At 42.8% G+C, this 15,048-nt stretch overlaps 1 protein-coding gene across 1 annotated transcript in view; it reads left to right on the top strand.

The window, feature by feature from the left end:
- TRPM1 (transient receptor potential cation channel subfamily M member 1) overlaps positions 1 to 13,784 on the top strand; it is a gene marked incomplete at both ends in the record, with an annotated part of 131,553 nt that extends 117,769 nt beyond the window's left edge. Inside the window, one exon of the mRNA XM_080691709.1 lies at positions 12,524 to 13,784. Within this exon, the coding sequence (XP_080547835.1) occupies positions 12,524 to 13,784 (1,261 nt within the window). The remainder of the gene's footprint in view (positions 1 to 12,523) is intronic.
- Positions 13,785 to 15,048: the final 1,264 nt, after the last annotated feature.

Raw genomic sequence — 15,048 nt, 5'->3', positions numbered from 1 at the left:
AGGCTCCCATGAAATTGAGGCCTGGGGAAGGTAGGGAGTGGGTCCCCAGGGTGTGGAGCCCACGGAATTAGAGTCGTGTCTGTCTTCCAGACACTTTTATATCCTCAGAACCCAGCAAAAGCGGCATAAATGGAGTAACAGTGCTTAGTCTTGACAAAGGAATGACTGCATGAAGGAATGAAGCTGTGAGTGGGTAAGTGAAGGCAGGGAGGGACAGGACATTTTCCAAGCTTGATGGTGCTGCCTTACCCTAGGATAGAAAGTGTGGATCTAAGGATGGGTAGGAACAATAGACCATTATTTGCATTTTTAAGTCATAATTTTTGTTAAAGATGTTATGGTGAAATAGGAATGTTACTGTTTGGGGCTGAGGGAGGAAGTCCTAGCGCCCCTTCTCTCTCTACTTGTTAATTACCTTTAGCTAGATTGATTTACATCACAATAGCTGCCTGCTTCTTGGCAGAAACCAAGTCCTTCCATAGGTGTGCCCCTCACCCAATTTTGAAATATATTTATTAATAATCAGAGCTTTCTCAAATCTTCCTAAGCCATTCCCAATACTGGTACAATTTTGAGAGGCTTCAACACTTAATAAAAGTTTATCACCTAATTACAACCTTAATTTAAGGCTAATAAAGACCTTGATCACTGGTCATACTTTCAAAAAGTATAATTCACAATGTAGGCAGGCAGAGGAACATGGAGGATTCTGGCTTATCCCTATACCCACAAGTACTCAGAATTAAAGGTTCCTGATAGAGGTGTGTGTGTGTGTGTGTGTGTGTGTGTGTGTGTGTGTGTGCATATTCACAAACATAAGCACAACAGGACTTCGAAAAGACATTCAGCAATTATCAATCAAGAGCTCCAACATTTATAACAGAATGTGCAGATATGCCCCGAAGTCCACCTGGTGTGTGTCTAGCCCTCGCCTGCCAGAGGGGAGACGCCTGGCAGTTGGCACCCCTCCCCTCCTGGCCCTAGTCACCTTGTCATTCAACCAGACCCAACAAGCCAAACCCAAAGATTACTTGTACCAACTTTTGTTCATTTAAATAAAGTACATTTTCATTTAAACTCTGAAATGCTGACATGACATTTCAAACAGTAATTACTAAGCTTTTGAAATATAAAAATTACTTCTTCATAAAAGAAGGTACCCCAGACAAATCATCTAAAATTTCCACTTTTTAATTAGGCATAAACTTGCGTTTACTCACAGCCAGCCATATACAATGGAAGTCGTGTTTTGTTTTACACTCTCCCTCCTCCTGCCCCCAGCATTGTTTGAATTTTTACCATTCTTGGACCAGTGCTCCAAGAATGTGGGTATCAGGTCACTACCAAATTGCATTTTTCTCTTGGGGCTGCATGCATACGTAATAGGAATGAAAGTGTGCCGGGCATCCTTTCAAAAACAAAAACACAACAGAAGCCCGGCCCTTCCTGTCTCCCTTGGCTGCGGTCCTCAGGAGGGGGGCACATTCCTGCCCTCTCACTTCCCTTTGTAGATCTTGGCAGGCTGACTCACTGGTGAATGCCAGGAGACCCAAAGAGGAGTCCTGTGGGGAGAAGGGATCTTTCCTTCCTGTAACCAGGCCAGCTGAGGCGCCAGGGTGAGGTACAACAGTGGAAAGAAAATTAGTTACTTGTACCTAACTTGCATGATTACTCTTCAGGTCCAACTTTAGACAGTCTAGACTTTTCTGCTAATTCTTTACTCTCCTTGACCCGTTGAGTTTGTTCTACTCTCTGCCTCACTTTGCCGGTTGGTGACAGTCCTGCTCCTCTCTCGTGCTGCCCGCTCCAGTGCCATCAGCCTGCAGGGTCCGGTGAGGAGCAGGCCAGGCCTCCCCATTCTCTAGGTACCTTTGTAGACAGCGATTCTCATGACTCGGTCTTACCGAAGTGTTCATATGGGATGTCCGCGCATTAGCCACGTGCTTCTGTAGAGGGTCTGTTGAGTAATCCTGGCTGGAAACTATATCCACGGCCTTCTTCGGGTGCTTGGGCATTACACATAACGCTCTAAGACCTTAGCCACTTATTTTTATCATGGGTGTCAGCATTTTGTAAGACCTGACGCTTTGTCTCCCAGTAAGAGGTTTGTGATGGGCTTCAGTGTTAACATCACAGGAGAGGCAGTACAGTACTGAACCCAACGTGCTGCCTGGGTCCCTTGCTCAATGGCGCTCACTCGTAGCTTGCTCTCCTCCCAGACCGGTACATCTTCTCCTGCGCTCCAGGCTCCCTGAGTGGCACCGCCATTCAGCTAGTTCAGCAAGTCATTGTGGCGTCCCCCTCTTCCTCGCTGCCGATCGATCGATCGTTAGGTTGTTTACTTCTCCTGCAGATTAATCACAGCCCACCCACTGCCCCCAGCAGGCTAGTACAAGCTTCTATTAACCTTGATGTCCATTCCTGCAGCTGCCCCCCATGGAGCTTCCATGGGCCTTTCTGTTCTTTCCATCTAGGTTGTACTCTATAGACTTGGCAGGGCTCTGAGCTTCCTGTCCACCAGGTCTGCTTAAAAGCCCCACAGTGGCTCCTGCTGCTATCAGGGCCGCAAGGCTCAGACATCACTCCAGCCTTACTCTCAACTCTCCTCTTCCTCGGGTTCTCTAGTCCAGGTCTTGGCCTTCTTTTATTTCCTCAAAGTCCTTCCTGACACAGGGACTTTGCACATGCTTTCCTCTGCCTGGTACACCTCACTCTTCTTCCCTGCTCAGATGCCAGCTCTTAAGAAAATCTTCCATGACCACCTCACACCTCAGGAGCACTCAGCCCTAAGCCCCATATGGGCAGACACCAGGTCTAGATTTTGTTCACCAAGGTATGCCTCAAACCGGCACCGCTCCACATAATAGGAATGAGAGTTATTGATTGAATAAGTGAGTGAATGAATGACCCTCAAATTTTGTCTCTCTTGATTTGAATACAATTTCAGTACTACCTTAAATAGTCCCCTCACGAAATATTCAAAAAAGCAGAATCAACAATGCTTCCTCTAGTTTCAAAACATCATTTTCCCTATTAAAAACAAGGAACAGGCTGGGGACAGTGGCACACATCTGTCATCCCCATACTTGGGGGCAGAGACCAGAGGATTAAAGCTTGGAGGCCAGCCTAGCAATTCAGCAAAACCCTATTACAAAATAAAAAATAAAAAGGGCTGGTCATATAGCTCAGAGGTAGAATGTCCCTAGATTCAATCCCTACTACCAAAAAACAAAACAAAATAAAGCACTTTCTCAAGATACAAAGGATCATGTTACCCATAATTGCCAGGAAACAATGCTTAATATTAGCAATGCCCAGTTGAGGGCTGATGTTGGTAGGGATTGTCTCTGCTCAAAGAGATATCTCGGGAGAGCCCGAGGGCAGCTGGGATGAGAACAGATGATAGACGGGTCATACCGGCATGGCCAGGGAAGATGTCAACCTGAACCTTCTACTTCCAGGTGAGTGACTGGTGACATAGGATTTTATCACGCACCACTCAAGGCCCTCCCCATGTCTTCTGACAATCCACCACCCAACACACTGTTCCTTTTATGGTTTGGCATCCCTTTATGGGTTGCAAGGAATCTTTCTGGACAACCCTTTGTTGGAGTTTTAGTTTGCTCTTCCCAAATGATGAGAATCATTATCATATAGTGTGTTTTATTTTTTTCCATGACTTTGAGGAATCTAAGCAAACTTAGTGTTTGATTATGATAAGTATATTAGTCTGGGTTTTCAAATTTTTTTGCTATATACTGCCTGCTCTTTTTTAATATTTCTACTTCCATTTACATTCATTTTGTTGATACTTGATATTTCAAAATAAACTGGATGCAACTCATAAATTATATTTTATGTGTGTGTGTGTGTGTGTGTGTGTGTGTGTGTTACCAGGAATTGAACCCAGGGCATTCTAACACTGAGCTACACCCCCAGCCCTATTTTATTCTTTTATTTTGAAATGGTCTCACAAAGTTGCTTAGGCTGGCCTCAAGCTTGTGATCCTCCTGTCTCAGTCTCTCAGTTATTGGAATCACCGGCATGCACCACCATACCTGGCTCATATATTTTAAATTCAATTATTAAGCCGGGCATGGTGGTGCACGCTTGTAATCCCCGCACTTGGGAGGCTGAGACAGGAGGATCCCGCAGGTTTGAAGCCAGCCCCAGCTACTTAGTGAGGCTCTCAGCAACTTAGTGAGACCCTGTTTCCAAATAGAAAATAGGTCTGGGAGTATAGCCCGGAGGTAGAAAGCCCCTGGGTTCCACCCCCATTACTGCCAAAAAATAAAAATTAAAAATAAATTCAATTATTCTTGTACTTAAGGAGCTCTGGGTTTTAGAATATCTAAACCTGCAATAACAGATTGTGTGTGTGTGTGTGTGTGTGTGTTACTAGGGGTAGAACCAAAAAGCTTTCTTCCTCCGGGCTATATTCCCAGACCTATTTTATACTTTATTTGGAAAGAGGGATCACTAAGTTGCTGAGAGCCTCACTAAGTAGCTAAAGCTGGCTTTGAACCTGTGCGATCCTCCTGTCTCAGCCTCCCAAGTGCTGGGATTACAAGCGTGTGCCGCCACGCCCGGCTCTAGCAGATTCTTATTAACCTAATCTTTCTATGTTAAGTGGTTTTGTGTGAGATGTGTGTATGAATCTGGGTTAAGGTCTCAGACTCCTGGAAAGCTTGACAGGATATCAGCAATTCAACAATTGCTGGTGAGATCGTATTTGATATCCCTTCCCATGTAAGTGGGAGATGCTGGTAAGAGAGACCCTAACAAGAAGACAAGAAGGTAGCTAGAACGGAAAGAGAGGTCAGACTAGACAGGGAAGAGATGATGCTTCAGATGTGGAGCAGGTCGTGGAAAGATGAAGACCTCAGCTGATCCCTTCGTCTTGTAACTCACAGGAGCCAAGGCTGCTGGGATGCAGGAAAGGAATGGGATTAGTGGGGTTTAATGTTCCCAGTGAACAACATTCTGTTCCTCGTCTGTCTTGGAGAGCCAATTCAGAGAGAGACAGACATCAGGCAAACAAAGATTTTTAAAAGATCCACTTTGTTAGTAAAAATTGTACTGGAGGGTGTGACTTGGTTCTTGCCAAACACACACCCAGAACTGAGCATGTCCACTCATCACAGGTCCAGTAGCCACCTCAGCCTCCCTTCTCAGGAAGAGGCAGTCTCCCCGCTGAGCTTACCACTGAGCAAGACAATGTGAGAACCAGGGGGCCTTGCAGACAACTGATTTTCAAAGACAGAAAGACAAGCATAGTCCCCAAATTCCAACCCAAAAAGCAGTCCTCCTAAAAACATAAATAAAATAAAATAAGGGGCTGGAGGGAGCCAAGAGCATTATACTAATAGAAAGTCTGGACACAGAGAAAGTAAAAATGGGAGTGGGATAAAAGTATACCCATCCCCATCAAGACTGTCATCATGGAACTAGGAGGGAGGACCCCAGACAAGTGAGGTGACTTTTAGGGGAAATAGTCCAGGAAGGGAGATAATAAAGGGATTGCTTACCAGGAATAGTGAAGATGCAAATGAAATTGGATAATATGGCTTTTGTGTTGAGATGGGTCAGCGTGGTTCTCATGATTATGACCAGTGGCACGGTGTAGATCAAAGGCAGGAATGCAGAAAAGGAGCTACAGTGGCTGAAGGGGACTACACTCCTAAAAGCCAGCAGGTGTCCAGGAATGAGGGCATCCACGCACTGCATTGCCTCCAGGAACCGCTGTTCTTTGCCCAGCCCTGGAGTCCTGGCAGTGACAACAAGAGCGAGGGATTGGCACTGCTGGAGGGCTGGAGTGAGGGAGAGGACCTAGGGTATGGGAAGGAGCTTCACTAAAGTGGCCGGCTGCAGATTCTGGCTTGAACAGAGTGGACATTGCAGAAAAGGCTGTGAATTCTATGGCTTGAATTCTAGAAACCCAGGAGGGCTAATGTATAGCCACGCTGGCGTATATAAGTAAGGCAGCAGAGAGCTGGTCTCTCCCAAAGCTTAATATTTCTTTAGTAACCATTACTAAGGACAATAAAGCCGGGAGACTTAAGTCTTGCTTCCTTATTACTGCTCTCCCTTCATTCTTTCATATGTAAAACTGCAAGTCAGCACATGATTCTATCCTGGGTGTTCTCCCTATAATTACTAAGTTTAAAAAGACAGTCCTATATAAAGAAGTAGATGCAAATTAAAATAGCTGGATGTAAAATTTAGAGTGGATTAGGCAACTTTATGATCTATAGATCTGGGATAAAATTACAGGGCAGGAAGAGGCTTAGAACTCAAGTGTAGAAGATCACTGGATCTGGAAACATGGGCTGAAGTTCTTCAAGTACAAACTGGACCAAGCTCCACTAACGTCGTGTTTTTTATGTGAACATTTAACTCTATCATTAAGGAAATGTTCCCATACAATTTATAGGATGGCTTGCAGGTGAAGGGTGAATGTTTCACATGAAAAGATAGGACTGCACATAAAATAAACTTTAATAATTGGCTTAGTACAGAACTCCAAGTGTCTACATCTGGTCCTCAAGAAAGACACATAGGAACTTTTACCATGAGAATATGAATTTGGACCTTATGATAGAGTCTATGCAAAGTCTAGTAAAATTATGCTGTACACATCTCTTAAAAGTTATAACAAAGCTGGGCATAGTTGCACACACCTGTACTTGGGAGGCTGAGACAGAAGGATTGCAGGGTTGAGGCCAGCCTCAGTAACTTAACAAGGCCCTCTATAGCTTAATAAGACCCTGTTTCAAAGTAAAAAAATAAAATAGGGCAAATGTGTAGCTCAGAGATAGAACGCCCTTGGGTTCAGTTCCCAATACCACAAGGAAAAAAAAAGTTAAGTTCCATATACTTGTACCTATTATTATTTCAGTAAAATGGAAAACATTATCTACAATTCCTTTACTAAAAATGTATTTTCATAAAACTACTTTGAGGTTTAGGGTTATCACACTCAAAATCAAATAACTTTAATAATAGACACGGCGAGATACAGAGAAGATTTGCAATGATACCATATTTCCCACAGTTGTGTTCTTTAGTATATGTACAGAACCTAGAGTTCATGGAGAGCTTTTCATGCATACAGTTTCCTTTAATTCTCAAAACACCATCATACAGCCAGGCGTGGTGGCACACACTTGTAATCCCCGCATTTGGGAGGCTGAGACCAGGGGATCACGGTTCGCGGACAGCCTCAGCTACTTAGGCCCTCTGCAACTTAGTGAGACCCTGTTTCAAAATAAAGAATAAAAAATAGGGTATAGGGTGTAGCTCAGAGGTCAAATGCCCCTGGGTTCCAGCCCCAAACCCACAAAAACAAACAAACAAAAAAAAAACCACCATCATGCTACATGTATTATTATTTTTTTCTAAGGGTCTAATGACAACAGAAGCCTGATGAGGAATTGGGGGCTAACTTCATACTCAATTTGAATACAAGCACATTTCATAGGGAATCCCAAGGTTGACAGAATGAGGATCAGAAATAGTTCTGTTTCTTCCCCTCAAAATCAAGTCAAAGAGACAAAAAGTGTCAGGATATCTAATATCAGTTATTAATCTTATAATATTATATTGTACTTTGGTTTTGGTTTTGATACTTGGAATTGAACCCAGGGGCATCCTCTCTCCAAGCTATACCCCCCAGCCCTTTTTGTTTATTTATTTTTTGGTACTAAGTTGCTGAGGCTGACCTGGTAAAATGCTGATGCTAACTAGACTGTGAAATGTTACTTTGCAATCTCTAGAACAACTACGATAAAATCTATAGTAAGTGAAAACAGTTGGTCATGACCCAACTATTTTTTTAAAGTCAGCATTATCCTGACACCAAAACCAAAGACACTTGAAAAGAAAACTATATACTAATGTAGTTTTCATTCATAAACACAAACACAAAAATTCACAATAAAATACTCGCAAGTTGCCGGGCGTGGTGGCGCATTCTTGTAATCCCTGCGCTTGGGAGGCGGAGACAGGAGGATCTTGCAGGTTCGAAGCAAGCCGCGCTGGCTTAAGAGACCCTGTTTCCAAATAAAAAAGTATAAAAATAGGTCTGGGAGTGTAGCCCGGAGGCAGAAGGGTTTCCAGGAACCCCAGTACTACAAAAAAAAAAATACTCTCAAGTTGATTTTAGCTACATCCAGGTAGTTTATCCCAGGAATGAAAAGCTAGCTCAAGACTTAAAAACAATCAATTTAACCTAAAAATTAACAATGTAAAGAAAAATACCTCACATGATTATATAAACTGGTATAGAAAGAGCATTTGACAAAATTTAACATTAATAATAATAATAAAAAAGTAAAATAGAAAATATAAAACCTCCCAGCAATCTAGAATGAGAGGGGAACTTCCTCAATCTGATCAATGGAACTTATAAAAGGCCGACAGCTAACATGGTGAAAGACTACTTGCCTTTTCCCTGAAGCTGAGAATAGGGAAAGAGAGCCATTCTCACTAATGCTATTTAACAATGTATTAGAAGTCATAGCCAGTGTAATAAGACAAGAAAAAGAAATAACAGACACATATCTTGAAAAGTAAAACTATTCCTATTTGTGAATGATGTAATTGTCTATGCAGAAAATCATAACATAATGTTAACATAATGGGGCAAATCATAAAAAACCTTCTGGAAGTATTAAGTAAATTTAGCAAGATTACAGGATACAAGGTCAACACACAAAAATCAGCATTATTTATATATCATAGCAATGCATAAATTGTCATTGTAATGCATAAAAGTAATTCAACGAAGAATGGATAGTCTTTTCAATAAATGTTATTTGACATGCTCATGCTAAAAAAGAAAAAAAGAAAAAAAGGATCTCATACAAAAATTAACTAAAGCCGGGTGTGGTGGCGCACACTTGTAATCCCCGCGCTTGGGAGGCAGAGACAGGAGGATCGCGCAGGTTCGAAGCCAGCCGCATGCGCTGGCTTAGGAGACCCTGTTTCCAAATAAAAATGTAAAAATAGGTCTGGGAGTGTAGCCCGGAGGTAGAAGGGCTTCCAGGAACCCCAGTACCACCCCCAAAAAAATTAACTAAAAATGGACCATAGATACAAATATAAAACATAAATATAAAACCATGACATTTTTTCAAGTTAAATATCCACTTACTAGATGAGTCAACAATCAATTGACATCTACCCATTTACCCTATTGAAATTAAGTTTATCTTCATAACAAAGCTTATACATAAATATTAGACATTCTTTTCATAGTTGCTTCCAAATTGTAACAACTGAAAACGTCTTTCAGAAGGTACTACGGTACTTTTGGATTAGAACTGCATCTTTAGGAGGGAATCAACTTTAATTAAAAGCCGAGCCCAGACAATCACTTGGATCTGGAATACTTTAGTATCTGGTGCTGCGCTGAAAAATACTTCACCCTGTGCTGAAAGGACAGTTGAATTAAAACTTGGGAAGCCGCCGGGCGTGGTGGCGCACGCTTGTAAACCCTGAGCTAGGGAGGCAGAGATAGGAGGATCGCGCAGGTTCGAAGCCAGCTGTGCTGGCTTAAGAGACCCTGTTTCCAAAAATACAAAAGTATAAAATAGGTCTGGGAGTGTAGCCTGGAGGTAGAAGGGTTTCCAGGAACCTCAGTACCACACACACAAAAAAAAAACCTTGGAAAGCCAAATAAATAGCATGTCTACTGATACATCGGATCTCCCTGTAAGCTCTATCATAAATGATGGGTTTCCCTCGTTTTTCCCTGCCATTCGACATGTAAACAGATGTAGGACTTTTGTCAAGTTGATTACCAGATAGCCGATCTTTCCCACGTGAAGTGGAAACCACTCTTTGTGTGGATGTCAAGGTTTGTGAAACGTACTTTAAATAGTTGTGGGAAGTCTCAAAACATGGTTAGCAAAAGAGATAGCTCAGAATGTGTACTTTTTGTTAATTATTTCAGAGATAAGTGAACTTAGACACATTTTCTTTCTTCCTTCTTTCACACATACTATAAAATGTCACTCCTGTAATCCCAGCTACTTGGGATTTGATACCAGTCTTAGCAATTTAATGACTCCTTCACAATACGTGCAACCCTGTTTAAAACAAACAAACAAAAACAGAAAGGGTGAAAGTTGTAACTCAGAGGCAGAATCCCAACTGGGTTCAATGTCCCATACCAAAACAAACACCTATAGAGGGTTTTTAAAGAAGAAAGCCAGAACTTCTCTTCCATGGTGAATTTGGTCTTTCCTGATGGCAGCCTTCCAGGAAGCCAGACCTCTCCTGCCCAAAGATGTGGTTTCCTAACAGCATATAAATAGTTTTCTCCCAAGAAAAGAGTTAAGAATAGAAGCCAGAACTCTGTGAAACGTCTGGTGTGCAGCTGTCAACGTGGCCGACAGGAGAGTGGCATCAGCAAAAGTAACTGGGAGAATGGGAGGCCACGTTGCTGCAGAAGGAACGGGAGTGGGTGTTGGGCACAGGGCAGAAACTTCTGCAGTGCAGGGACAAGCACCAGGCACTGCCCAAAAGGTAAGAAAGGGGTCATCAGGGTGTGGGTAAGAGGAAAGCAAGCTGAGCAATGGGGGATGTGTATGGGTTTGTAGAAAGGATAGCAGAAACCTTCTAAATAAACACAGACCGCAGTGCAAGCTAAGGCTATAGACATTGGATATTCTTAAGAAAAGGAGGAGAAATCCAAGCACAATGGAACCTTTTGGGACAAACCACCATACTGTCCAACTGAGCCCGGATTCCCATGCCTGTCCTCAGGACAAATCTAACATTCATTCATTCATTCATTCATTCATCTTGGTGCTAGGGATTAAACCCAGGAGCTTTATACCTCTGAGCTACACCCTTAGTCCTTTTTTATTTTTTATTTTGAAACAGGGTCTAAGTTGCTGAGAGTCTAAGTTGCTGGGGCTGACCTTGAACTTGTGATCCTCCTGTCTTAGCCTCCCAAGTTCTGGGATTACAAGGCTATGCCACCATGCCCGACTTAAATTCAACTTTTGGAAGGCAGACCATAACCTCACTGTCTATTAAGGTTAAATTTCATGAACCAATTGAAAGGTTTAAGGTTGAATTCCTACTGTTCATATTGAAGTATAAAACAAGGCCTATTCCAATGGATTTTAGTCCAGGCAACATTGTAGTTTCATAGACTGCTGCTTGGTCTTCTAGGCATTTTTAAAAAAGTATCCAATAACTGGTCATGGTGGTACATGCCTGCAATTCCAGTACTTGGGAGGCTGAGACAGGAGAATCGCAGCCTCAGCAACTTAGTGAGGTCCTCCGCAATTTAGTGAGACCCCGTTTCCAAAGAAAAATAAAATAGGGCTGGGGGTATAGCTCAGAGGTAGAATGCCCCTGGGTTCAGTCTCCCGTAATACACACACACACACACACACACACACACACACACACACACACCATCCAATAGCAGGCATTAATAATCTGCCACAATCTTTTCATGTGTCACCTCATTAAGAGAATGTTAACTATTAAGTATAAAGAGCAATTTAAAATTACTGGTATTTTTCCGTTGAATGAATCATTGTCACTCAAGAAAATCATCTGGTACCCCAAATTTAATTATCAACAATTCATTTTATACATCCCTTAAAATGTAAATAGGACTTTATCTATTTTGCTATAACCATGTATTACTGAAGGCTAGAGTTAAAATTCCAAAGACCACATGCTAGGACAGTTGGGCCTGCACATCTGTGGGTTCAGCAATCCATGAATATGGCCAACCTTGGATTGAAAACATTTTTTAAAACTCTATCTGTGCTGAAAAGGTTCAGAGTTCTTGTCCTTATTCTCTAAATAATTCAGGATAGCAACTTTTGGAGCATTTGCATTGCATTAGGTATTACAGTCATCTCAAGATGACGTGAAGTCCTTGGGAGGATGTTGTGTGGGTTGGATGCAAATGCTATGCCCTTTTCTATGAGCCATTTGAGCACCCAAGGATTCTGGCATCCCCAAGGGCCCTGGAAACAATCTCCCTTGGATACTGAGGAAAGGCTCAATCTCTCTTTATTGCTGGAGGCAGTGTGATGTCTTAGCTAAGGTAAAATGGCTGGAGCCAAGACAGGAGCTAGACTGTGCTGAGAGCCCAGCTCCACTACTGATCAGCTATGTGCCCTTAGAGTACCTACGCTCCCCATGACTTAATCGCCCCATCCATAAAGTGGGCATGATAATAATAGTGCCTCATAGAGTTGTTTCGGGCATTAAATATATCTAGAATAGCACCAGAGCAAGTATTTGTTAGTGTATACAGAAGACATCTCACAGAAAGACTAGAAAAAACATATCTTAACTATTGTTTCCATTATTTCCTGATACTCCTTATTTGAATGGTTATATTAAGGACATGTAAAGACTACAAATATACCCTAAAAATTCCATGATTCTCAAAAGCCTGCAAGATTTCATAGCAATGCTGTAATCTTTTCATTTATGTTATTTGGTTAATCTCAGTTAATCAATCTGTCTCTTTTGTATTTGCCAGGGTTGAAAATATGTCAATGAGGTTGGAAGAAATCAACGAAAGAGAAAACTTTATGAAGACGTCCCTGCAGACTGTAGATCTTCGACTCTCCCAACTTGAAGAATTATCCAGCAGGATGGTGAACGCTCTGGAAAACCTTGCAGGGATCGACAGGTCGGATTTGATACAGGCACGGTCCCGAGCATCATCAGAGTGTGATGCTACCTTCCTCCTGCGGCAGAGCAGCATCGGCAGTGCTGATGGCTACAGCCTGTACCGTTACCACTTCAATGGGGAAGAGTTACTGTTGGAGGACACTTCTCTCTCCATGTCACCAGGGATGGGACTCCGGAAGAAAACCTGTTCTTTCCGTGTGAAGGAAGAGAAAGACTCGAAAATACACCTTCTCCCTGAGCGCCAGAGCAGCCTTCACTCTTCGCCCAGCCCCAGCCCGCCAGCCACGCCAGCCCGTGGTCTACTCACAGTTGAGGACTCCAAGAACCCTGCAGAGCCCAGAGTAGGCCCAGATATTGGGGTTTCCACTGAAGACGGTGGGAGGCAAGCCGACTCCACCAGAGAAGAGACTATTTCCCTGACAGATGGTATGCATGGACAGAGCCAGTCAGATTTTCCAAACACTCAGCTAACAGTGGAAACAGCAAAGATAGAAGGCACGATTTCCTACCCCTTGGAAGAAACCAGAATTGCACGCTATCACCCTGATGAAACGGTCAATACTTACAAAACCATGAAGTCCAGAAGCTTCGTATATTCTGAGGGAAGAAAGCTGGTGAGTGGTCTTGACAACTGGAGCACCGAGTACAGATCAGTCATGGACCAAGCGTGCCCCTCGACTGTTCAGCAATGGACCACGGAGTGGAAATACCAAGTCCAAAAGATCACTCGGTCTCGGAGCACAGAGATCCCTTGCATCATGTCCGAAGCTGCAGGGCTGGTGGAGGATAAAGAACAACCAAAGGAAGAGGGAGAAGAGAACTGTGCCCCTGCAGGGGCTCTTCAGCTATCTCACTTATCCCTCACCGTGACAGACAGAATGGACAGGGAAAACTTACTGTCTGTGAAACCACACCAAACTTTGGGATTCCCATCTCTAAGGTCAAAAAGTTTACATGGCCATCCTAGGACTACGAAGCTGGTTCAGGGCAAGTTAGACAGATCCGGACATGCCAGTAGTGTGTGTAACTTAGTAGTCGGGCCCACAATGGCGATGGAAGGCCAGAAGGCCAAGCAAGAGAAAACTGCCACAGAAACGGAATGTTGATCTGGTCGGGTTTTTTTTTTAAAACCACATGCACAAATGGGTGCCATCTTGGCCAACTAAACACCAATGATTTCTGAAAATTTTTTCATTTCAAAGTGTTAGAAATTTGGATGTAACTTATATTGTAATGTACTACACTTAAAGTAGTATTTTGTTAGCATATGTTAATAAGTGAATTGTTTTTAGTGGGAATGGGATAGAATGAAAGTGACAATAGAGATAAATTGGTTAATCAAGAAATTATATGAGTTATTTATTATTATTATTATTATTATTATTATTATTATTGTGGTACTGGGGTTCCTGGAAGCCTTTCTACCTCCGGGCTACACTCCCAGACCTATGTTTACATTTTATATTTGGAAACAGGGTCTCCTAAGCCAGCGCACACGGCTGGCTTCGAACCTGCGCGATCCTCCTGTCTCTGCCTCCCAAGCACAGGGATTACAATCGTGCGCCACCACGCCCAGCGAGCTTTTTATTATTATTCCTGAGAGCCACCAGAGAGCCTAAGAAATGCCGTTAGGTATTTAGGTCAACATCAGGTCACTTTAGGAACAAGCAAGAGAGGGGGAATAAAAAGAAAGTAAGCCAGGCATGGTGCTGCACGCCTGCAATTCTGGTACTCAGAAGATTGAGACAGGAGGATCGCAGGTTTGAGGCCAGCCTCAGCAGTATAGTGAGACTCGCAGCAATCTAGCAAGACCCTGTTTCAAAATAAAGAATAAAAAGCCGGGCGTGGTGGCGCACGCTTGTAATCCCCGCTCTTGGGAGGCAGAGACAGGAGGATCACGCAGGTTCGAAGGCAGCCGCGCATGCTGGCTTAGGAGACCCTGTTTCCAAATAAAAATGTAAAAATAGGTCTGGGAGTGTAGCTTGGAGGTAGAAGGGCTTCCAGGAACCCCAGTATCACCCCCCCAAAAAAAAAGAATAAAAAGATGTGGTAGTATAGAGATTGAACCTGGGTTCAATCTCTAGTACTACAAAAAAATTAAAGGAGAAACAGAAAAATAAAAAAAAGGATGGGTGGGGAGAGCAAAAATTAAAATTGCAAGATGCAAGAAGTGAAAAGTGAGCAGGAACCATATATACCAGGTGTTTTGATGGTTGTTTGTCCTGTTTTTAAATCACACAGTGTAGAACAAGTAAAGAGTGACATCAAGCACCACACTCTCACCACTTACAGTAACCAAGGGTTTTGTTAATGAAAATAAAATATTCAGTATGCATTTTCAAAGGCAAATGAATTGTACCTCTGTCTAGG

Source organism: Muscardinus avellanarius (genome assembly GCF_963383645.1).
Source record: "Muscardinus avellanarius genome assembly, chromosome: 3".
NCBI classification, from domain to species: domain Eukaryota; kingdom Metazoa; phylum Chordata; class Mammalia; order Rodentia; family Gliridae; genus Muscardinus; species Muscardinus avellanarius.
This window is presented reverse-complemented; position numbering and strand designations above follow the sequence as displayed.